The 26,629-nt window shown below is 37.2% G+C and overlaps 1 protein-coding gene and 1 long non-coding RNA gene across 5 annotated transcripts in view; one reads left to right on the top strand and one right to left on the bottom strand.

Moving 5' to 3' along the window:
* Positions 1-26,629, top strand: part of LOC141363996 (uncharacterized) — a 75,404-nt gene that overhangs the window by 16,710 nt on the left and 32,065 nt on the right. The gene's annotated exons all lie outside the window — the stretch shown is intronic.
* Positions 1-26,629, bottom strand: part of tbc1d22b (TBC1 domain family, member 22B) — an 81,568-nt gene that overhangs the window by 53,606 nt on the left and 1,333 nt on the right. For 3 of the 4 annotated variants that reach the window (XM_055167652.2, XM_055167653.2, XM_055167651.2), the window contains exons 2-6: positions 22,585-22,641; positions 20,687-21,042; positions 20,384-20,551; positions 16,891-16,961; positions 8,855-8,983 (exon numbers count right to left, since the gene is read on the bottom strand). In XM_055167652.2, the coding sequence (XP_055023627.2) occupies positions 8,855-8,983; positions 16,891-16,961; positions 20,384-20,551; positions 20,687-21,042; positions 22,585-22,641 (781 nt within the window). The remainder of the gene's footprint in view (positions 1-8,854; positions 8,984-16,890; positions 16,962-20,383; positions 20,552-20,686; positions 21,043-22,584; positions 22,642-26,629) is intronic. The other variant, XM_055167654.2, reaches the window with a different exon arrangement.

Raw genomic sequence — 26,629 nt, 5'->3', positions numbered from 1 at the left:
GTAATGCGGGTCACTGGACGGCCAATGAAGTGCAGTACACTTGTATTCACCGCCGTTCTCTGCCCTCTCCTGACTGTGACCACACTAAAAGGTCACTTAATGTTTCTCTCCAGACAGCCAGGGGCCAGTCCAACAGCTACGTACCACCATATAAATCCTTTTAAAGGTCTGTGTCCGATTTGTACCGCAGTAGATGAAATGAGAGGCTGGGAGCCGACGGGCCCTGAGAGGAGAGGAAGCAGGGAATAGCAATCGACTACCAGTCCTGCACCATTAACCTGAGTTTTACAGCCCATAAGCATATTGATCTCAACTCACAATTCTAGTTGTGTTACAACAGCTATCTGTAGCTTTTCGGCAGCTATAACCTTGAGTGTCTCGGAGATGACGTAGCATGATGCATTGTGGGATTTTTCTATTTAGTGAGGTGCGGTGTCCTCCAGTGACATCTGTCCTTGGAAAATCAAAAACTATTCAGAAGCGGAAATCAAAAGCTTTTTTGTTTAAAAAATATAGTGAGAATACAATGCAATTGTCAATGAAGTAGGCAATCAAAAAATTTTCATCCTTAAAGGTGCAGTGTGTAATATTTAAAAGGATCTCTTGACCGAAATGCAAAATAATATACAAAACTAAATTATCAGGGGAGTATAAAGACATTTTTTTAATGAACAGTTATGTTTTTATTACCTGAGAATGAGACGTTTTTATGTAAAATACACCGAGGGTCCCCTTACGTGGAAGTCGCCATGTTTCTACAGAAGCCCTTAACGGACAAACGTTTTTTACTAAGTTGTCTCCAACGATGACAATGACGTTTTTCCAGTGGCGGCTACCGTAGTTTCTCTATGCATTTCAAAAGCAAGGGGTGAGCAGTGGACTCCAATTCACAACCGTACCACTAGATGCCGCTAAAATTTACACACGGCACTTTAAAGCGATACTGCAGCCAAATCTCAAAATTACCCCATGATTTATTCACCCTCAAGTAATCTGAGATGCACATGTCCATCATATTTCATACAAATACATTTGGAGTTATTTTAGCAAATTTTCTTTGCTTTTTCAAACATATAATGTGAGAAAACTGGGGACATCTTCTGACTTTAAAGCCCACAAAAGTACACAACGTACCTATGGCAAGAAACGCTTACTACCCTAAAACTCTTTCGTAAATCATATAATTTTAAAATGTGAATTTTATTTAAAGGAACAATATGTCATTTTCAACGCTAAAGGTTGCTAAACAACAACAGTGAACCCAACTTAATGATGGTCTGCGTATAACAGTTAATTTCTTTTAAGGCTGGCCACACACATATAGATTTAAAGCCTGATTTGCCCCCTCGGCAATCGAAAGGGTGCGTTACCCGTTTAGTGTTTTATCGCAACTTCCGGTATGCAGCGTCATTGTGATTATTTTGCTGCTCCCAATCGCCTTGGAGCCCCACGGGGCAAAACCGTACGACAACAAACAAGTTTAATATTTACGACTCTTGATCAGGCTTCCTCTAACATGACAGCTGCAATAGCCAATCAGAGCGTGCAAGCTTCAAAGGATATTGCATGCTTTTATAGCTGAAACAAGACACTCACAAATGTGCATTGAGAAAGAATATCCACTTGGACAACTTTGGCAACAATGCAAGTGCTATTATAATGTGTCATGCAAGAACTACCACAACATTTATTTGTCACATTTGATCTGGCATTTCTGTGAGATCTTGCATCAGTTTAAAATCGTTACTACAGTCATCATGTGTGTGATCTCGCGCTCTGGTGGAATCATCCAGTGTGTGCGTTCTGAGGATTATGTTGTTAAAAATCACTTCAAACGTCTGTGGTCCCTTTCGTTTATGATGCAAAAATCGTCCTGTTTGTCTCAGGCATAACTTGACGTGATGCTCATGCACGAGACGAAGCAATGTGAGACGTGTACGTAAAGTTCAAATATATCCATCTAGTGTGTGTTTACATAGAAAACAATGGAAAAGTAGCAGAAGCAGATTGGAAAAACATGTTCAGCTACCTTACATGATGAATTGTATTGTTTTTATTGCCTTAGAATAAGCCATTTTTAACTCCATCCACAGCATGTCCCCTTACACGAAAGTCAAGGGAGTCGCACACCGGCCGCGCAGCTCAGCGGTCCGTTCTTAAAAACTCTAACACATTGTTTTCTATGAGTATACGCACATCGGCGCTGACAGGTGGCGCCTGTCCGCGCCGCTCAGCTACGGCTCAGGAAGTTGCTCAAATCCCTGTCGCGCCACAGAGCACCACTCACATAGTTTAACAATAAATAACATCATATTTGTCCCAAATCATTAACGATTAATATTGGCTGCTAACGTATATTTTGCATTTTGAAGTAGATGCTATCTGACGAAGCTCGTGCTATTTAATGTGCACTTCCGGTTTACGATACCTCCGAGTTGTCCTAGACGCGACTCGACGCACGGCACGGCCGGTTTGCGACCCACTTCACCGTCATGTTTTTTATAGTAGCCTTAAATGGACAAACTGCTCTATAGAGTGCATTTCGTCCCTACGTTGTCTCAGACGATGACATGTTTGTCCTGAAATTGTGTTTTGAAATTGAGGGGTGAGCTGCTGATTGCAATTTGCAATTTCACCACTAGATGCTGCTGTAATTTACACACAACACCTTTAAGTCATTAAAATGCATTTAATCAGAAGCAATAAAAGTGGAAGAATGTTTTGCGGATGCAGAAGACTTTTCCCATGGCATTACACAAAGCGAGTGTGTTTTTAAATCTCAGCAGGTTTACTTTGCTTGTGATAATATCTATTCCACAAGGCCTTTTTTTTGAAATTGCAAAATGTTTGTATAAAGAGTATGCATATATATAAACACACTTTGACTCTGTGAGGATTCTGATTCTGACTAACATAAGTTGGCCTGGCAAGATAAATGGGATACTGGCAGGCCTTGCTGGTCATGTTTGGTTGTATAACGGGCCATTGGCCTATAGAAATCCTGTCAACTGTCAGAATAAGTCTGATGATAAAGTACTGTACAGTAGCGTGCGCATGAATTACACTGGGCTGGTGTGTTTGTATATGCGGAATGTAAACAAAAACAATAAGCTGTGCACAGTTCACATTTTAAAGGTTGTTTCAGTCTATTAAAGGAAAAAAAAATTATTATTATTCATCAACCCTGCTTTAAAATAATACATATACCTGACAAGCACAAGTGCACAGGCGAGTTTCGCTGATTAAAACTTGTAAAACAAAAGTATGTGCCAATGAGATGAGAATAACATGCATAAATTCAATATACGTTCTCTGAAAAGTGCTTTTAAAGAAGGCTTAATATCTCACACAACTGTGCCTCTCAGGTGAATGCATCTTGTTTAAGGATGTTGAGATAGAGATTTTTATAGTAAAACATAAAGGTAGTGATTGAATAAGGATTTTTAGAAGTGTAAGATCCATCTTATCAGCACAAGCGACATTTACAATCCATTTTATCACCTAGTCTCTCTAGTACTTCTAATCCCACAAGTGTTTACTTATGAATTATCATCATCATTGTGCCTTTAAGGGTAAGACATCTTACCTCGAGCTGCTACACACTATATCCTAGCGATGAAGAAAAAAGTATGCATTATTTTTATCATCTGGGATAAAAGCAAAACCTTCAGGTCTGTATGTAATTGGGCTGATTCGGGGTCATGTTTACCAGAAACTGATTACAGGGTTTCTTAAAGATATAGAGATGGTAAGTGCCGTCTTTAAAACAGCGCCACTGACATTCAACAACAGGTTAAACTGTTTATTGTGCGAAACCACCAGTCCTCACGAAAACCTGACAGAAAATGCATAAAAATGAGAATATTGCTCAGAGTCGGCCTATTGAAATCCGACAGTAATTGTCTTAGCGTGCGGTTGAAGGTGGGGAATGTTTTGAAGGCAGTGCTTTGATGATTATAGGGGATGAATTTCGAGACATAATCTTTGTAATCTTGCAAATGTGGCACTTTACGAGGTTCATCTCCACGTTGCATCTCCAATTCAATGAACATCCACTTGTTTTCTAACATCTCTAAATAGAAATTTAGTGTGCTGACAGTCCAACAAAACCTGTGCATGGTGTTTTTTTAAATAATGCATGTTACACTGCCTGTGAAAACCCGATTAAAGTCATTTATTTGTGATTTATTGTTTTCTATATAAATCATCCTACATAATGTAAAGAGCATTCTGGGAAAATATAACAATGATATCTTTAATACCGACTGAGTAAAATCATGACAAAGATTAAAATCAACTTGAGGCTCCTCATCTAATATTTAGATTATGAGATTTCACAGAAAGGGATTTCATCATGTTTTATAAATGATATAAAAATCATTTAAATATGATCATAAAACCCCTTTAAACATTAAACAACTCAGCCCTAAAAAGGATAATATAATATAATATGTTTCAAACACATTCAAGGTGAAGTACTACAGACAGTCAAATCAAAATTGATTCAAGCACCTTCAACATTTCCTCACATTACCATAGTTTATTTACAATAATTTAGATAATGGTAATAAAATATGACAAGAACTCAGAGTTTAACTATTTTCACTGGTTTTGGCCATCTGTCTCACAAATGAATTACTGCAGGTTCAATAGCTGTCAGCTTTTAAATGTAAAGATCCAAATAAATAATACCAATTTAGGTCAACCAATTACCAAGCAAAGCTTTACTTTGTTCAGTCTGTGGTGTGGCGCATTAGTAATTAAAGAAAAAAAAACACTTAAGCAAAACCTGGTCAGGTCAAAGTGTCTGAATAATTTTGGGTCAAATATATATATAAGCATTCACATAAAATGTCCAGTAAATGTACTTCACATTCACTTAACTCATCTGGGTAATATACTTATGCCGCAATAGTTAGCCTGTCTGGAACCGAGCTGATTTAAAGGAACACGCCCAGATTTTGGGAATTTAACTTATTCATCGTATCCCCCAGAGATAAGTCCATACATACCTTTCTCATCTCCGTGCGTGCTGTAACTCTGTCTGACGCAGCCCCCGCTAGCTTAGCTTAGCACAAAGACTGGAAGTGAATGGCTCCAGCTGGCATACTGCTCCCAATAAGTAACAAAATAACGCAAACATTTTCCTATTTATGTGTTGTGATTTGTAAAGTCACACCGGGTACAAATAACAAGGTGATTTGAGACACAGCGATCTTTTAACAGTATACATACTGGGAACTATATTCTCTGAAGACGAAGCACTGCAACATGGGCGGAGTGATTTGCACAACTCTGACCGAACTCTCTGCTCCTCACCAGGAGGCTTCTCGGGTGCTGTAAGCAAATCACTCCGCCCATGTAGCAGTGCTTCATCTTCAGAGAATATAGTTCCCAGTATGTATACTGTTAAAAGATCGCTGTGTCTCATATCACCTTGTTGTTTGTACATGGTGTGACTATACAAATCACAACACGTGGATAGGAAGGTGTTCGCGTTGTTTTGTCGCTTGTTGGGAGCAGTGTGCTGGCTGGAGCCATTCACTTCCGGTCTTTGTGCTAGGCTGGGCTAGCGGGGGGCTGCGTCGGACGGAGTTGCACCACGCACGGAGATGGGAGGGGTATGTGTGGACTTGTCTGGCTCTGGGGATGCGGTGAATGAGCTGAATTCCCAAAATCTGTGCGTGTTCCTTCAAACCACAATACTGTATGACACTTGCATTACATGTGAACGGCTCCTATGCTAATAGGATTCTGTATCTCTCTCCCTGTCTAGTCCTCGACAATGAGACAAAAAGACCCAGTTCCTGATGCTGTGAAGGTCATAACACCACTGATCTACTGACCGTCCTTCAACGTGATGCCCAGCCGAAGCTTGACCAACAACCACCGGCGGAACCAGTTTAATTCGCTTACCTGTTCACATACCCCAATAGTATTTATATATATAAATATATATGTATCTCTCTCAGGGGTTTTTCTCCTCCTAGCAGTTTTCCCCCTGGACTAGCCAGGAGGGCTTTTCTCCTAGGGGTTTTTTTCATCCCCTGGAGAGTCCACCACCATTGGCTTAACTTAATTCTTTACTGTATATGTTACATTACTACTACGCTCACTTTTCTGCTTTTTCCTACATCTATTAATGTAAAGCTGCTTTGAAACAATTAACACTTGTGAAAAGCGCTATATAAATAAAATTAAATTGAATATTTGCAGTTGCCCATTTAGATTAATCCAGGACTAGGCCTTAGTTATATTTTAGGACATGTAAGTAGTTTTTACAAACATACCTTACAAAAAATTACTGATGTGCATTCTGAGACAAAACAATGGCACTGATATATGTTAAGTTATGTCAGTGCAAGCTGTTTTTAAATTTAGGCAGACATTTTAGTTTGAGACTAGGATAAAGGGCCATTCACAATATGGATGATAACAATAACTATACAGTTTAAAGATCAATCTATTATGATTCTGGAAAAGCTCATTGCTGAGGTCCATAATATAAAATTACCTCAGGTGTCGAGCGCTGATGCGGTTTCTGTGAAATTCACTACGTATTGTTTTTATTCTACTACACCAAAAGGTAACAAATTAGATTACACAAACCAGATTAAGCTGTTTAGAGATATATGTGAAATGCAGAATATTGAGGACATCTGCTGGTTATATCAGCTATAAATGCAACAAGAACAGCATATTTATACATTTAAATGATATGGAAATGATAACAAATGTTTTATTAAAGGATAAAAAGCAATATTAGTTAATCCCATTAAAGTTAAATGATTTGCGTGAGTACTGCACCGCGCAAACAAATTAACAAAGTGTGGATGCAAATGTAGTTAGCGCTATAGTTAAAGGAACAGTATGTAGGACTGTGGTCAAAACTGGTACTGCACTCTCACAACTGGTGGCCAATACACAACATGACAACATAAACATCAGTTGAAGGCTGCAACTCCACTTTTTAAATGACAATATCCTGGCCAGACCACTGTTGTCAGTGTTATAAGTATTTGAAATGAAAATGATTTCTTAATGTCTAGTGAGATATCAAGGCCATTTTATGTTTAATTGATATACATTTCTTACATACTGTTCCTTTAACATTATGGTTATCGTTTAAGTGTGAACGGCCCTTAAGCCATGTCTGGGAAACCGCCCCAAAGTGTCCCAATCCGATCTTTCTTTAAAAGGTGTCCAAACAGATCTCCACCCATCTCTGTGAAAACCCCTCCCCATGTCTTTCATAGAGTTTTGGTGAGGAGGTGCATGATTAAGTTCGCTAAAAGACACTAGCAAGGGCTATATAGCAAACTCTTGAATCATAACATCTTAAATTCAAATACAAACTTGCATTGCCAGTGGAAGCAATCATTATCATTAATGCATTGAAGTAATATTTCACCAGTTCAAGTGTACTGGCTTTAGATCTAGCTGCATATTAACAGCTTGTTTTCCCACTAAACCTCTCTTCTAGGATCAATAGTGTGTATCTAGCTATATTTCTGCAAGACAGCAGGATATCCACTATTTGCCTTTAGCCTTTAAGAATTACATCTAATTTAATTAAAAGCAGGTGATAAATATTACTTTTAACTACAACTAACCAGGAATCATCGAACACAAATCTATAGACTTGCTTCGGTTCGGCAGCAATTGTTTTATGTGGTGACTCATATTTGCCTGGGGTGTGTAAGTTTTAGCTATTACCAATTAAACTGATTCTGGACAAATAATCATTAACTACACAGGACAAGACCACTAACAGGTAAAATGAGCAATCCAAATTAAGTTTTCAGCTAATCATGCTTTACCAGTTTCCTAGTTAAAGTAGAGCTGCTCAAAAAGGGGGAAAATCAAAATCATGATTATTATGGCAAATACTGAGATTACAATTATTCAACACGGTTTTTACCATAAATACTTTATCTACTTTAAAGACAACATGCATCCATTTAACCCTTTTTAACTTTTTTCCCCACAGCGTTTAATAAAAAAGTTGCCAGTCAGTGCCAGCATTTTTTTTATTTTCACAAAACTTTAATGCATTTTAGAAAATTTTCTTCTTTAAATATATAAACATACAATATATAAAAAATTATCCTACCTTAATTTGTTCTCTTTTTATCACCTCTCAAACATGGGTAGGTTTCTTTAGAAATACCAAATTTTGAGCAAAAAGCTGAAATAATTGCGTTTTTGTGAAAGACTTTGATAGAAATCCGATTAAGAGCAATGATCAAAACATACACAGAGTTTGAAATGTTTTACGTGACGGTTGCTTCTGGTTTGTGTAACTTGGGTAAGAGCGCCATCTGGTGAACAATAGCAGAAATACGGATTGCCGGATAAACTCATTGGCAGGAAAGCGTTTTCCCTGAATTGACGAGTTAACTCATGAATGGCGGGGAAAGAGTTAAACAAAACAACGTTAAGCTTGTCACACTGACATCGCATCAGCATCACACACTTCATCGATTTATTAATCTGCACATATCAGGGTTTCCTGCCGCAACACTTTGCAGTTCGGGCGGCCCGCCTAAGCTGTGAAACCCTACCGCCTTAACTAGGTCGTCCAAAAAAAAAATCGCTGCACAAAAGCCTTTGATTGCCACGCCCCCAGCTCCGCCCACCCGCAAAACCCTACCACCTTAACTAACACATTTTCTGCGGGAATTCCTGCATATGATGATGCGCTAGATTTATAACACAAGACAGAATTGAAATGAAGCACAATGTTTGCTTAACCTCAACCTTGAAGACTGTTTTTGTTAAACCACACACATATCAGATGTTCATTACATTATAGGCATGTTATCAATCAGTAAAAGGCTGAGTTAAGCATTACCTGTCGATATGTGTCTCTGTGGTTTTCATCTGTTCTGGAGTGGTAATACTGCTCAATGAAGCCAAAATATTCCTCCCTCTTTCTTTGAAGAACAAGATCCCTTCGTTCCTTATTGGCTGGAAGGTAGCCCTGAGAAAAAGAACAGAGAGAGAAGAAATAAGATGGGAATCCCAAGCCTTTAAAAGAGAAATTTTGTATTCCCACTGTCTCCACATCTTTCAAATGGAGATCTTGCCCTATAACCGAAACTTATAAATAATGCAAAGCAAAGATATTAAAGTCATATGTAAATTCTCTTCAATAGCACACAGGAACTGGTGGATAAAAGAAAGGCCTTTTGTAATATATAAAGTGGGTAATTTCAATACAATGACTTCCTGTATTGCATTCTATGCTTTCTATCCGTTTCTATCCGTAGCTTTAGTGCATTAATCAAAAAAAGGACAATTTACTGTCAGTTGTATAGTGCTTTTCACAATACTTATTCTTTTAAATTAACTACACAAATGCCTAACAAAAAAAATCTACATTACAATTAACAATAAACTGTGGTGATTGTGTCAAAGTAATGTTCACATTGCATAATGTTTCAAGATAAACATGAGGATAATGTTTTCTTTGCCTTTTGTTGTGGTACTCATTTAATTAAAAAGCTTCTAACAAGACAACATAAATCTACAATTACATTTATGTAATGTCCTTAGACGCGCTCTCATAATAAAGTCCACAAACTCACATTACTGACAACTAAATACATATCTAGAGATATATGAAGAGGTCAGATGCAAAAGCAGCTAAACGCCACCTCCGTCAAAAATGAGATAATGATATTGACCGAATGTTTTCGACATGTACTAAACATTTATCAAATACTTTAGCTTCAAATCTGCTTAATACGTGCACAAGCCATTCAACGTATGCATTGTACGCAGAAACGACATGTTTGTCCTGTGGCGGCTACTGTAGCTTCTTTGTGCCTTTTGAAAGGGAGGTTGAGCAGTGAATTGAGCCGTTGGTTGCAATTCACAATTTCACTGCTAGAGGCCACTAAAATCTCACACAGCACCTTTTAACAATTTTTCAGCAAAGTCCACAGAAGAAGAATTAGATGAATGACGGTGCGTGTCTGTCACGGTGTCACTGGTTTTTCTCTGGTTTAGAGATTTACAGAATATATAAAAAAATTGACAGAATAAAAATCTTGTCACTGAGACATTCACGCTTAAATTCACGTCATTTAAGCGTGAATTTTCAACCAATCAGGAGCTTGCTCTAGTAGTGACGTGATTACAGGAAGCGAGCGGAGTCGCAGAGGCGGCAACGCTTAATTCGCGCTGAAAGACCTCCTTTACATTGACTTAACATTAAATTCACTTGTGCTCTACCGCGGCTGGTCTGAACGAAGCATTATACCTTCTTTCAGTAAGGACAATAAGAGTGACTGGAGACTTTTTGAAAAGGACAGATTTTTTGCATGCACTTAGAGGCTTTTGGAGCAAAATACAGTCAAATGTGTTAATGAAACGACTAAAGTAACATTTGTGAAAATAAGTATTTTCAATTACACACTAATAACTTTTTATTGGTGAAATAACAAGTTTAATTCCTGAACCTAAACATAAGAGCCTCATAAATAATGCTTATTTAAAGGGGACATTTCACAAGACTTTAAGATATTAAATAAATCTTTGGTGTCCTCAGAGTACACATGTGAAGTTTGAGCTCAAAATACCTCACCGATAATTTATTATAAAATGTTAAAATTGCCACTTTGTAGGTGTGAGCAAAAAAATGTGTAGTTTTTGTGTGTGTCCTTTAAAATGCAAATGAGTTGATCTCTGCACTAAATGCCAGTGCCATGGTTGGATAGTGCAGATTAAGGGGTGGTGTTATTATAATAAGGTCCCCTTCTGACATCACAAGGGGAGCCAAAATTCAATGAGCTATTTTTTTCACATGCGTGCAGAAAATGGTTTACCAAAACTAAAACGAGTTTTTTACATTTTCCAGGTTGATAGAAGCACTGCGGACCCAATTATAGCACTTGGAATAAGTCAGATTTTCATTATATGTCCCCTTTAATGCTCATGCCATGGTGCAACAGTTTTTTCTCTGGTTAAAGGAGATTTACTGAATATATTAAAAAATTTTACATTTACATTACATTTATGCATTTGGCAGACGCTTTCATCCAAAGCGACTTGAAGTGCACTACAAGATATACATTTTTTATCAATATGTGTGTTCCCGGAATTCAAACCCATGACCTTTTGCACAACTAACACAATAATCTACCACTGAGCTATACAGGAACACTACATTTAAAGTCTTATACTTTCTTTCAGTAAGGACATTAAGAGTGACTGGAGACTTTTTCAAAAGACGAGATTTTTTCCATGCACTTAGAGGCTTTTGCAGCAAAATACAGTCAAATGTGTTAATGAAACGATTAAAGTGACATTTGTAAAAATAAGTAATTTCAATTACAGACTTATTAGCGAAATAACAAATGACATTCCTGAACCTAAACATAATAGCCTCATAAATAGTGCTTATTTAATGGGGACATTTGACAAGACTTTAAGATGTCAAATAAATCTTTGGTTTCTCCAGAGTACGTACATACGTGAAGTTTGAGCTCAAAATACCCCACAGATAATTTATTATAGCATGTTAAAATTGGCACTTTGTAAATGGGAGCAAAAATGTGCTGTTTTTGGGTGTGTCCTTTAAAATGCAAATGAGCTGACCTCTGTACTAAATGGCAGTGCTGTGGTTGGATGGTGCTGATTAAGGGGCGGTATTATTTTAATAAGATCCTCTTCTGACATCACAAGGGGAGCCAAATTTCAATAACCTATTTTTTCATATGCATGCAGAGAATGGTTTACCAAAACTAAGTTACTGGGTTGATCTTTTTCACATTTTAGAAGCACTGGGGGACCCAATTATAGCACTTAAACATGGAAAAAGTCAGATTTTCATGCAATGTCCCCTTTAATGCTCATGTCATTGTGCAACAGTTTTTGTCTCTGGTTAAAGAAGGTTTACTGAATATGTTAGGAAATTGACCAAATTTTTGCATTTACATTACATTTATGCATTTGGCAGATTAATTTATCCAAAGCGACTTTCAGTGCATTACAAAATATACACTTAGGGGGGGTTTGCATCTGAGCTTTTTGTATTTTAATACTTTTGTTAGAGGTTTGTTCAAATCCCTAACTCTTAATTTGAAAAGCAGCAAGAAATGAAGTGAAGAAGACCGAATAGAGAGTAAACTAGACTTCATATGCCAAGAATAAATCCACAAGTCTGGCAGAAACATTCAACTTCTAATCATGTAGCTTGTAAACTAACACAGAGTCCGGATGCAATTCTGCAAGCGCATAGTTAGCAGCTACAGACGCGTCTCTGAAGACAAGGAAACAAATACAAAATATTTGTAGAGCAGACATGGGGGCGTTGAAGCTGTCAGTTAGATGGTTGTCAGGACTCTCCCTCATGTTTCTTAAAAACTGTTTTTAAAGCATCTTCCCCCCCTATTGTTTTTCCAACTCATTTTAATGAGCACACACAGTTGTCAACCACTTGAAATACATAAATAATAACGTACATTCAGAATCTGAATCTTTATTCAGCACATGTCTGTCGCTTTAGGCGAGTAATAAACGCATACGTGCGTCCGCTCATTTGGATCCCCCATCGGCGGCCCTTCAAACTATTATAACGCTATTAAATTTTCCACTGTGAACGGAAATGATCTTAAAACGAGTTTCCAGAGTTTGCATTCGGTACCACATTATATTTTAAATACATTTTTGCATTGCATTTGCATCTTTGTCCAGTTTATATCAGGTTACTGAATGCAAGACAATGTGTCATATGCAAACGCAAACATGCTTTTGCACTTTGTTGGTTTTGCACATTACTGCATGGACATAACATGAAAATAATGCATTTCATTCTCCAAAAAAAATGTGTAATAGCAATCTGCATATATAAATCTTCTGTTCGGCACTTTAGCATTGTTTGTAGCACTGTGGATTTACGTCGGTAACCTTACAACAATTGTAATTACTCTGTCTAATCCTTAACAAACATCACATAAAGCAGGAGAAGCTTGAAAGAGCCGGGCTGAGGTGGGGATCTGCTTATACAGCTTAGCCTAGAGGTGCGTGTTATTGACTGTGTAAGCATGTGCCAGAAAGTCAAATGAGGCTTGTAAAGGGTTTGCCGAGCATCCTCGCACAAGAAGTCATAACACGGCGACTCGCTCGAGTCCTCCTGTGACATAAATTGCTCACCAAGGGAAATAATGCAATACAAATCAATAATGCACATTAAAATGAGAACGCAACACAAGTTTTATAACCTCTAATATTCAATGCAGAATGAAAACAAAGTTATAGCAGATGTCTTGTGATGTATGTTTACAGTAAACAGCCAGCAAAAGTAACCCCCTAAACTGCCGCAGACCTTTTTTAGTGGGGGGGTCTTGTTTTAAAGAAGACACTTTAAAGTTGGAGGTGAAAATATTAAATAAAATTTTTTTATAGCAGTTTAAATTAATTGTAATAACTAAAAATAACGCAATAAAGTATATATTTTATACTTAAAATGAGGTTTGTGTTACACTTTTAGTGGGTTTAACAACAATGGCCACTAGGTGTCAACGGTTTACTGCATACTCTTGTCACAAATTAATAAATTACTGTCACTGCATTATTATCACTGCTAAAATGTTTTGAAATATGAAAACTACATTTTAAACTACTTCTTAGACCTTTTTAATGATATATATAGTTTGACGTGATAGAGTAAAATTGACATGTAAGATATTGAAGTAAACTCAGGTGTCCCGCTCACGGAACAGTGCCAGTTATAACAGAATAGGGGTGTAACAAAACATTGGTATGGATTGATGCATCATTCACTGTCTAAAAATATGATGCATCGATGCCACAAGTAAAATCTAACACAATCATAAATAACTTTATTTTGACACCCTCCCTTATGGCCATCTACACGTTTCTGCCAAAACGTGATTTTCTGTAAACTGACAATACTGCCTGCATGTGCATCAGATTGAGATGCAACAACAAAGCGAAGCAGCGAAAAGATAAACGCAAAAAACTTTGTGTCTGCTGTTGGATACTGTCTAACATTTACTGTCTAAAGTTATCCAGCAGCCATATCACCCTGTAGCCCAAGACAGCTTGCCCACTGAAGCTAAGCAGGGCTGAGCCTGGTCAGCACTTGGATGGGAGACCACCTGGGAAAACCAGGTTGCCGCTGGTAGTGGTGTTAGTGAGACCAGCAGGGGGTGCTCACCCAGTGGTCTATGTGGGTCCTAACACCCCAGTATAGGGATTGACGGGGACACTATACTGTCAAAAAGTACCGTCCTTCGAATGAGACGTTAAAACGAGGTCCTGACTCTCTGTGGTCATTAAAAATCGCAGGATGTCATTCGAAAAAAAGTAGGGGTGTGCGCCGGCATCCTGGCCAAACTTGCCCATTGGTCTACTAATCATCCTTATATATACTAATTGGCTATATCAGTGGTTCTCAAACTTTTTCAGCGTGCGGCCCCCCAAAGAAAATGTATGACAAAAAACTGTTCTTAAACGTAACATTTTAATTAAACAAAACATTAAATTATACAAAGTAGTGCTGCTGGTTAGTAGCCTTGTTTTTTTTTAGGTTTAATTACACAGAATTCATGATAAATTAATGTATTTTATAAAATGTCATAAAACTGGGCCCCCCCGGCACCATCTTGCGGCCCCCAGTTTGAGAACCACTGGCTATATCACTCTTAATAAGCTGGTGTGTGGTGTGCGTTCTGGTGCAATATGGCTGCCGTCGCATCATTAAGGTGGATGCTTGGTGGTGGTTGAGGAGAATCCACTTTTCATATGTAAAGCGCTTTGAGTGCTGCAGAAAAGTGCTATATAAATGTAACTAATTATTATTAAATATCAATAAATCGATTAATTTACCCATGAATCTACTAATCTAAATCATATTAGAGATTTTTTAATTGGCACACACTGTAAAATAAGGTGACCAGATTTTTTAAATGAAAACCGGGTACATTTCCTAGTTCAATGGTCAAAATCTAATTAAAATCTAATTTGTTGTCATCTATGAATTAAAAATGGGGACAAAACCTTTTTTTTGCAAAAATGACTTTCTTACTTAGTATTTTTGTCTTGTTTTCAGAACAAATATCTAAAAATTCTTAAAACAAGATGCATTTTCTTCAAAAGCAAATCTAGCTTTAAAACAAAGAATTTGTGCTTAAAACAAGCAAAAAAATCTGCCAATGGGGTTAGATTTTTTTGCTTGTTTTAAGAACGAATTTGATATTTTTGGTCTAAAAACTAGACTTACTTTCTTCGGTCATTTTGCTTATCAAGGAAATGTAAACGAAAGTAATTTTTTGTGTTTCTAATTCAATTAATTGAACAATTTCTGTAGCCTAAATCTATATTTTTTTTCTTATTTTATTCTGTGCACAAATATGACATACTAGTGATAGACCGATATATCGGGCCGATTCTTGCGAGTTTTATGTGTATCGGCCGATACGTGGCTGCTGTGTTCACCGATTTTTTCCGGCATTATTTACAGACAGAGTACTGGAAGCCGCAAGCGATTGCAGGTCATGTGACTAAAAACAACCAACCTTTCCATGACAACATCGAATGCTCGGCCTAACAACTGATCATAGCTGGACAATGCAGGTTTATATTTCTCATCTCTATATATTTGTAGTAGTAAAGTTCTAGAAATCAATATCCTTTGCTGATAGTTCCTCGTCATTGTGGAGAGTGCAGTTCATGGTTTCATAGTACCCTCACCTGTTTTTACTATTTGTTAAATATAGTTTTTTAAATGTTTCTTTTTTAAATTGAGACTTGTGACATTTGGCATTATTGTGTCATTTTTATGATGTAAATTCATGAAGCAGTATCGGCTTCATATATCGGCTCAAGAAAATCGGCAGCCTGTATCGTTCATCGGCTAAGGCTGATGAAACAAAAATAGGTATCGGCATTGGCACTTAAAAATCCATATCAGTCGATCCCTATGACATATCTCATCAAAACTTACTTCTAAGGTATTACTTCAGCTGATTTCATAGCATTGTAAATGTGAAGAACAGAAGGAATAATGCAAAATGTAAAGATATTTTGCCTACACAAAACTCGTAGTAAATTCTTCTTCGCTAGAGCAGTGACGCGAAACCAAGTAGCTCGCGGCCCCCTCTGCTGGTGAAAATTATCATTACATGATTGCTCCGGTCTGGTACTACAAAGGCTACATGTTGATCGGGTTTTTCTGTGTTTTTGCTTGTTGTTTTGGACGTGCTGTAAAACGGGGACATTTCCGGGGACAGCTCCAGTCGGGGACAGAACACCAAAAAACGGGACTGTCCCTGGAAAACGGGGACGTCTGGTCACATCATGTTGTATCGTTAGGGGATGTCCGATTTACACATTATGTACACGGATTATGACAACATTTGACAATCATGACACAAAATGTACTAGCAGGAATCATTATGGGACTGCATAATATTGGGGGGAACTAACATTGCAATGTTTTGTTTTTCTGCAATGTATATTGTGATGTGAGGAATACTGCATGACTTCACTAGATGACTATAAAAACACTTTATTGGTATAGTTCACTGATTTTTCACAGAGACATCTGTGATTCCTTCTGCAGTCTGAAACCTTTTTTTAGATAGCGTGCCACTGGCAAAGGGGTCCAAAATAGTGTTTTTTTTTATTTAAAAAAAATCCGTGTATGTTCTGCTATGTGGTTATTGCAGATGCATTTAAACTGCACTGTTGATGCCGACATGATATATTGTGCAGCCCTTTATTATAACCAGAGCCTGAAAACTGTGACTTGAGTTTGATATCTGATTTTATCTCAAAGCTATTATCTATTTTAATGCCTTGATCATCTTGAATTTAAATGATGTATATAAAAATGTAAAATTACTGGTCAGTACTCACCGACAGCAGTCTCCACGTAATTGGCCGAACTTCACGTGGGATTCCCGACCAACTATGCTTTCGTAACTCCTCTGTGCAAAAAAAATAAAAAAGACAGCCAAACATGAATTACTGAAGCATCGACAGTACAGACATAAAACATTCATTCAATCAATCAGGGTGTAAATTGAATTAACAGATAAAAGCATCAACAATTAATCTGACGGCCGTGATAGAAGATATACTTCAAATAAACATCATCTCTCATCGGAGGACAGGCCAAACTCTCATTTACAATTGAGGATGAGTAGTCAATAAACAATTATGTTTTTAATAATAAACAAACACAATCAAACTTTCACAGCGTTGATCTACGGCAACTCCAATAAGACATTGATTATTAAAATGATAGCTATAGACTACACAAGGCCTGTGATGTTATCGGTAAAGACAAAAAGATCTTGCAATACATAGCAGGTAAAGACAGATGTGAAAATAAATTGGAGACACATTTTCTCTCTCTCTAACATTTGTTTTGTTGTTATAAGGACAACATCACACTGCAGGTGGATTATTTTAGACAAAATATCAGCAACCTGTACAGGTGGTGAAGTCTACATGAGGATTTTATTATTTTGATCTCCCGCCCAGCTCTGTAGGTCACCGCCATCAATGGCGTAAAAACGACATCTACGAAAATGCAAAGTCTCGCTTAGACACATCTGACAACATTGTGATATCAAACCTCTCCCGAAATACTAATGGTATTGGACACCTGCCAAGCGTAATACGATAGCGAAATGATGAAAGATCTGAGAAGCCATTATGAACCCCGGATTCTGTACAAGGAACCCCCTCCAACTATATCACAAGCACATTTTTCATAAGGTGCAGTGAAAGCGGTGCATAAGCATTATTTTTCTCCAATGACGGATGAGCTTCATTCCCCGGTGATTTGGGCCTGTCAGTCAGGATGCTCGGAGCGTGCGGAGGTTGAAACTTTGTTATGAATGGAGGATGAGTGAGTTTCTTTGATACGATCCTCATGGTATCCGTGGCACAAATGAGCAGAAGCACACGCAGAACTTGTTATCGCAGGTGCGCTCGAAGACACGATCGGTTGGAGCGTAGAGCGAACAGAAGGGCTTCTCAGCGTGAATTCAGGAAGACTGGGTTAACACCACCGACGAGACTCATCCGTCCTGCCATCAAACACCATCCTACCTGGCAAAGTGATTCGGCTAGAGGCGGGGAAACAGGAGGGGGTGCTTTTGAAATGGTACAACGAATGAAGGACTTTAATATCTTAAAATCAACCAGGGGATTAGAAACAACCTGAAAATTGGTAGAGACAAATGTTAGTCCTTTAGAGCTTGGCTCGTGAATACTAATAAGGTGATGTAATGTTCATTAAGTAGTTTTGCCATAAGGCAGAAAGTGGGTGAAATTACCCAAGTTTAACTACTTACGTGTTTGTTTACACACCAGTTTGCAGAAGCTTCTGCGTCATATTAAATTTGCTGATTTATGTCCCCAGCTGAATTTTGAGTTTCTACATTTGTATTACTGCGTATCTCTCAGTTAAAATCACCAGTCAAAACAAATAAGTGTCCAGTTTGTCTCACTCATCTTTTAATTAGAGCTGCAACCCTACTTGATAAAATCGATAATTCCTTATGACGTCACATGCTCCCGCATCACCGTCAGACAGCACGGACACACGTCTGCTTTATGCAGCGTAAACTGTGCGCTTATAATTAAAGTCAGGCGCTGTTTCGTCATACAAGGCAAACTGCACGTTTATCAGGCGCTTCTTCTTCTCACCGTGCAACCAGCTTGTTTAAAAGCAAGCCAGCGTTGCCCAGACCGCACCGTTGCCAGGTCCTCTGTTTCAACAGAGTTCTGAATTGGGCTTTTTTTAAACTCAGGGTTCCCACACCTTAGTTAATTTCAAATTCTAGGACCTTTCAAGGACTTTCCAGGTCCAATACCCCCATATATCGCTATCTGAAATATTGCCAAAGACGGCGTTACAGGGACGCAGGATGTATGGAAAGGGAGACGCAGCGTCTTGTTCCCTTCTCAGGGAACAACAGTTACATACGTAACTCAAAACGTCTTCATGTGTCAAACACAACTTTTTCCAGAAAACTTCTTGCATAAAAAAGATTCAAACACTTTCAATTACCTGTATCTATGTATGTATATTTCCAAAAACTTCCCAGGGCCTTGAATTTTTTCCCCAGATTCACAAACTTTCAAGCATTTTAAGGACTCGTGGAACCCTGTAAACTGTTTCTGCAGGTTGATGTTTTTTTCTGGTTAGAGATGATTTATTTCATTAGTTGTTGGTTTTTTGGTCATTGGGACACTTTTGGACAAATTTTTAATGGCCGTTGGGCTGGTTTAGTTACGTGGACCTGGCAACCCTGACGGGACAATGATGAAAGCAAAAGCACAAAAGAATGCTGGTTAAAGTGATAGTTCACCCAAAAAATTAAATTCTGTCATCATTTACTCACTCTCATGTGGTTACAAATCTGTATAACACAAAGATATTTTGAGAAATGTTTGTAACCAAACCATTTGTGGACCCCATTTACTTCCATAGTATTCTTTTTCCTACTATGGAAGTGAATGGGGCTCATGAATGGTTTGTTTACAAACATTCCTCAAAATATTTTCCTTTGTGTTCATCAGAACAAAGAAATGTATTCAGGTTTGTAACAACATGAAAGTGAGTAAATGATAACAGAATTTATATTTTTGGGTAAACTATCCCCTTAATGATAGTTTAATTTATTTAATATAAATGAGTTTGTGTTTGTATTTGTTTAATTGTTGTAGGGTTTTTATTAAACAAATTGTATGAATAAGAAACTAATCAACTAATTTATTTTGTTAATAACAAATTATGTTAACTCTCATCAAGGTTTAAAGTAGAAGATTAAAATTAGTTTATTAATCTGTGGCAGAATATCCTCACCAGCACATCCCTGAAGATTCAATTAGTTTTGTTTATTTATATTTTGACATTTAAATTTGTTTTACTACTTAAAAGCTGCACAAACATTTTTTATTTAAGGCTTAAGATATCAAAATCAAAAAGATTATATTAGTAAAACTCTGTAGTATTGTGTTTCTTCATACAATGCAAGCTGCACCCTTATCAGGCGCTTCCTCTTCTCAGCATGCAACAAGCTTGTTTAAAAGCAAGCCAGCGCTGCCCAGACCGCACCGTTGCCAAGTCCTCTGCCTTTTGATGGAGTTCTGAATTGGGCTTTTTTTTAAACTGTTTCACTTTTAAAGCTACACTTCTACACATGAATACACAAACATAGTGCCTTATTTAGCTATAATAAGCGAAAAATGAATAACTGAGTAATATTTATGTTTTATCCGATTAGTCAACTATTCGAAAAATAATCGCCCGATTAATCGATTATGAAAATAATCGTTAATTGCAGCCCTACTTTTAATACTAGAACAAATTCACCAACTTTATTTAACTTACCCAGGTCTGTGTTGGGACTTGCAAGCAACTGTTTAAATTTATCCAATCGAGTTTTCTCTCTCACTGTCATGGGTGGAGCTCCTGAGGCGTTTTGGTCCGAAATGCGGGCAACCAACGGTATGATGGGCCGTACAGGAAGTGACTGCTGTTTATGCAGGGTATTGCGTGCTGTATTGGCATGAAGAATGAAACAAAAAGATACAAATACTGACCATTTAAAGTATAGCCAACTCACATTTGAAACATCCTTTATGAATTTGCATACAAGTTAAACTTATAAAATGATAGCTTAAACTTGCACACCTGCATTAATGTTTAGCTGGGCTTCACTACAGGATTTCACCACCCTGCCATTGGTTGAACCACTCTCAATGTCTAGTTGATCTAAATCAGGCTCTGTGCTGATTGGCTCCTGCCTCTCTGGTAGGTGGAGCTGTGGCTCTGTGTCCTCCAGAGCTTTGGAGAGTTTCAGGCTGGGAGTTTGAGGCATGGACCGTGATTGGACGGGTGAGGATGAGGTCTGTTTGAGACTGAATACACCATCATCCTCTTCATCATCAATGTCCCACGCATCATTGGTACTCCGTGCAAATTCATGGAACGACGACGGCTTTTTGGATTTGGTGTTTACATTACTGGCTTTAGGAGGGTCTTTAAATCTGAAAAGTGCAAACACAAATAAACAACTTTTGAAAGCAGTTGCATTGCACAGAATAAACAGACTGACATAAACTTCAATAAATAAATAAATAAATACAAAACAGACAAGGCTTAGCTAAAGTCAGGACTAGGCCTTAGTTAAATTAGGGTGTATATTGAGACAAATCTATGGTGCTGGCATATTTTAAGATCTGTCAGTGGAAGTCATTTTTACTTGAGACGGCTCAAACGTGTTTCAGTCTAGAACTAGGCTTAAACCCAGGGCTGGATTATCCATAGACGGGATTGGGCGAGTGCCCTGGGGCACCAGCAATTGGGGGCACCAAGGGCTCCAGACCGCAACCTAGTTTTTGAGACAGCAAATTTGGAATTTCTTTTAGTTGTTATTCATGTCACAAGTGTGCAGTTGTGGATTTAGGCATGGGCGACATCATGGGTGGCATTTTGCGAGGGGGCAGCATCACGGGGCACCCCGTGCCAAAAACAGAATGTGCAACCAGGGTTTGACAGCTCATTTGCAAGACGCGTCAATCCTTTTATATCACCATGCGCTCAGTTAATCTACCAATGGGTCTATGTCAGTGGTCTCCAACATGGTATGCAGCACAATCCATTAATAGCCTCGATTTTAACCCTGGAGAACCCAAGAACCCTTCTCTTAGGGCTAAATTTGAAAGTTTGATCAATTGTACATGACGCCATGTTTAATATCAAAGTATTTGTCAGTATTTTGGGGAAAATGTGATACATTGCATTGCAGGCTGATTTAAGATGTGCCCCTAAAATTTTCTGCATGCACTCCTAAAAGTTTCAGTGAGGGGTTACAGTGCTCCTAGTAAAAAAAGGTTAGTCTGGAGACCTGAATGACTAGACCTTTAAAATATGTGGGGGGCACTTTAAATGTGGTCACCCTAGGGCACAACATTGTGCTAATCCGGGCCTGCTTAAGCCTTGACTATGAAACCTGGGTTAATTCTGAAAAAGTGCAAACACAAATAAACAACATTTGAAAGCAGATATATTGCACAAAATGAACAAAATAACAGAGTTCATGACTATAACAAAAAAAGACAATACAAAAGAGATCAACTTTATGGGGCAGTTTCCCAGACAGAGTTTAGATTAATCCAGGACTAAACCTTATATTAAAAAATTAAAGTACTTTTTACAAACATACCTTACAAAAAACAACAACACTCGTAAGTATATTAAGACAAAACAATGGCACTAATATATACATCAGGGCAAGATTAAATTAGGGCATCTTAAACATGCATTTTAGTCTGGGACTAGAATAAACCCTATCCGGGAAACTGCCCCTAAATCTGAAAAGTGCAAACACAAACAACATTTGAAAGCAGATATATTGCACAGAATAAACTGAATGACATATAGCTCATGACTATTAAAAATAAAAGTCAAAATAGATCAACTTTGAACAAAATAAAATTAAAAAGTTGAAAAAGATGCAAATGTTGCACACAAAACACGTTTGTTGAAGGAACCGCAGGATTTCTTGACATTACTGTTACAGGACTTACTGACGGTGTCTCCGTGGATCCAGAGGAGGGTGCTGTGCTCCATATACCGGCTGTAAACTGAGAGGAAGAAAAGCTTACGTGGGCTACAATTAACACAGAGCTGGGCAACATACATGTGTACCAGTCAAACACATTAACTCATTCCTAATTATAAATTAGATGAAAATCAGTGTTGGGTGTACCTAGTTACCAAGTAATTTAAATAATTTTCCCTATACAATAATGAATTTAACATCAAAATTAAAGTCTTACATTAAAATGCATGCTTTGCATGTATTTTTCTTACTTTAAATACTATATTACCAGGTTAGTAGAATTAATATTACTGGTATATTGGCTGTATGATAGTAGTTAAAAAGCTAACATATTATTGCATTATTCTGCAAAGATTTTATTCTACAGCCTGAATCCTCCCCAATTATTCCCACCAATACTTAAACTTAACAACTACTTTACTTAGTATTGATAAGCAGTAATTAGAAGTATATTGAGCAAAAGTATAATAGTTGGTTAATAGTGATAATTGGACCCTAAAGTGTGACTACAATAATTTACGAAGTTTTATATTATTTATTCGAAAGAATTAAAAGAGACGTTTTATGCCTATCCTTGTATCATTTATTAAATAGGATTTCAAAAGAAAATAGTAATTAAATACTTTTTGAGTAACTTACCCAACAACATTGTAAAAAAAGTTTAAGAAAATCTGTACCTGTATAACTTAGTGGTATAGCGTGAGAAGCGCAAAAGGTCATGGGTTCGAGGAAACACACATAGGCCACTGATAACAAAATGTGTATCTTGTAATGCACTGTAAGTCGCTTTGGATAAAAGCGTCTGCCAAATGCATAAGTAAAGTAATAAAATCAGCAATTTATTGTTTGGATTGTATTGAAGGAGTTTCCTGGCCACTATCCACTAAATGGCTTGTCTGATAGTTAAAGGTGCCTTAAAATTTAAAACCGTATTTACGTTGGCATAGTAAATGAATAATAAAAGTTCTGTACATGGTAATGACGTCCATTAACAATCTCTAAACAATTGATTATTCCTCAAAATCTGTATCTTTATCTGATACAGACTCAAACATAAAATCTGTTTACACACACACAGAGCTACTAAAGGAGCTGCTCTGAGCAACAGCCAATCAGAGCAGAGCTCAACATGATTATTCATGTAGATATCAGAGAACGACATTAACATTATTTTAAAGAATTCTTTGGCAAATTTAATGTCAGCAAAACTTCAATAAGGTTGCATTTGTTAACATTAGTTTATTTAAAAATGTAGTAAAATATTATTATGCAAACAAAACTTAGTTAATGCACAATGAATTAATACAAATTATTAACTATTGTAATGGTATTATCATAAAAAATGAACTATTGTAGTGGTATTAACTTGCATTACCAATGACTAATAAATGCTACAAATATACTGCTTATTGATGGTTAATGTTAAATAATGCATTTACTCAGCTATATAAATGGAACCGTATTGTAAAGCGTTACCTGCACGACACGTCTCATAAAATGTCTAATAATTGCAAATCAAGAGACAAGCATGGGTCGTGAAATTGATCTAATGACAAATAAAACCACATTAAATGAATTGACATTGTGTGACGCACACAATGCTGCTTCATTTTATACCACTAAAACATTTTAAGACAAAGTATATTGTGGTTATTCAATGTGTCACCCAGAAACAAAGGGAAAGTAAAGAGGTCTAACCGAGTTTACAGCAATTCTTGAGCAGTGACAGCATAAAATACATCTCGTATTAAAACCCAAGGAACTGTTGGTTCCCCGTATTACTACAAGACAAACAGATTAATAAACCTACAACATAAGAGGCTACTGTGAGTTATCGCACAATTTCCCGCACAATGGTGGGATAAGTTTAAACATTGCAGTGCTAAGCAGAATCCTCAAGGTAACACAGGCAATGCGTACGGTCGTGTCATTGAAGGGAAAATTAACAGTTTGGCCATTTCTTCTGTTGATAACAGCTGAAACCATTACACTAGTAAATGCATTGTGTGCAAATGGGACTGCGAGATAATTGGCAAAAACAAAGCATGGTGCATTTAAAACACAACTCGTCGAATTTTACAGAGCTAGGTTGAATAAAAAAGGGAAATTACTTCCAGATATGCAAGCAAGCAGCCTGATGAAATATTGGTAACAGAGGAGCACTGTTATCTGCGTCCAAAATCGGCTATTTCTATACTATGTAGTAGGCAAGGCAAATAGCATTCCGAATTCATAGTTTTCGAAAAACACTAGGTGAAAAGTACCCGAATGACCTACTACTTTCGGCAGCAAGATTTTGAAGACACTATCCTGTGCCTCCTGGGAGAGGAGTCGCCCAAATAAGACAAAGGAAATGTGTATGGCATATCCTCTACACAAGTACATGCATGGCTTTTCACACGCTAACAGAGTAAAATCATAATGAAATCAAAAACTTCCCTTAAGAAAGTCACACTGAAAACATGCAATTTCATCCCATTCTGTTGACTAAGATAAGTAGAGGAAAGGTGGCCACCCCCCTTATCAACTCATGCCACACCCACTATGTGTCAACCAACTGAAACGGATCCACCCTAAATATGCTATTCAAATCATCTTAAAATGCAACCACGCCCAAACAATAAGAGACGCTTCTGCTCGGCCTGCTAATCTTTCTGCTCATCTCTAAGGGGATTTCCATCCGTTTTCTGCCATAAGCACTACCAAGGTGCTCGGCCATAGACATCTTCATGAGATTTACTTTACAGTAAAGCTGATTGCGATGCAAATTATTTGTTTAAAAAGTTGAATGTATTTATCATGAGACCAAATATTTACAAGTTTAAATAGATTTAAGGGATTTTGGAAGCTATTGCAGTGTGTGGGACTTAATCTCTTCTTCCTACATTAAACAAACAAACACTTGTGTCATTATCTAGAGTAGAGGCGTTGATTCATTAATTTGCATATCTTAAGAACCACACGCCTCACTGGTACATCGAATATAAAACTGACAATACTACAGTTTGTTTTCTAAAAATCTTCTTGTAGTTGCACACATCTACACAACCTACAAAGAGATTAAGTTGTATGTGCAGAGCATAGATCAATCCTTCATCACATACTATATATATATACTTCATTATATGATCTAGTCAAGGTGAAGTTAATAAACTAAGCAGAAGCTATTGTAATGACGTTTCAGTAACTTTATGGTAACTTAATGTACCTCAGTGGTAGAGCATATAATAATTATATCCTATAATATATCTCAAGGAATCTCAGTGATAATGCAGATCATGTATTTTGTGAAATGTAAGGGCACTTCATATTATCTTAATGCTTTAATCTGATTTAATCTGGTTTTTTTTAGCTTAAAGGCTGTCAAGGTTTCTTCTAAAGCTGAGGAAATTTGGAAATATTCCAAGTTGGAAACTTAAGAAATTAAAGGAAATTATTTGTTCATTTCGGGTAATTTATACAAACATTATCACACACATACATTAGCTTCCTTGACATCTGCCTCATCCATGTGTGTGTGCCACAATTCCCATATATTCCTGTGTATTTCTATGAAAAGATTCCAAAATTCCCAGATATTTTGCAACCGTATTCTTCTTCACTTTTTTTCTTTCCGTTTTGCATTATTTCGGTAACACTCTACAATAAGGTTGTATTTGTTAACAGGGCGGTTTTCCAGACAGGGCTTAAGCCTAGTCCCAGACTAACTTAAATGTTAGCGTTTTCTTGATCGAAAACAATTTGCCATATCATATCTTAAAATATATCAGTGCAAGTGTTGTGTCTCAAGATGCCCATCAGTAATGTTTATTTATAAATTATACTTTTAAAAATTAATTAAATATCCTAATTTAACTAGTGCCTATTTTGGCTTAAGCTTATCCCTGTCCGGAAAACCACCTCAACATTAGTTAATGCATTAGTTAACACGAACTAACAATGAAACATACTTCTACAGCAATTATCATTCTTAGTTCATTTCATCATTTGCCAATACATGTTAAAATCAA

Source organism: Misgurnus anguillicaudatus, chromosome 5 (genome assembly GCF_027580225.2).
Source record: "Misgurnus anguillicaudatus chromosome 5, ASM2758022v2, whole genome shotgun sequence".
Classification (NCBI taxonomy): domain Eukaryota; kingdom Metazoa; phylum Chordata; class Actinopteri; order Cypriniformes; family Cobitidae; genus Misgurnus; species Misgurnus anguillicaudatus.
This window is presented reverse-complemented; position numbering and strand designations above follow the sequence as displayed.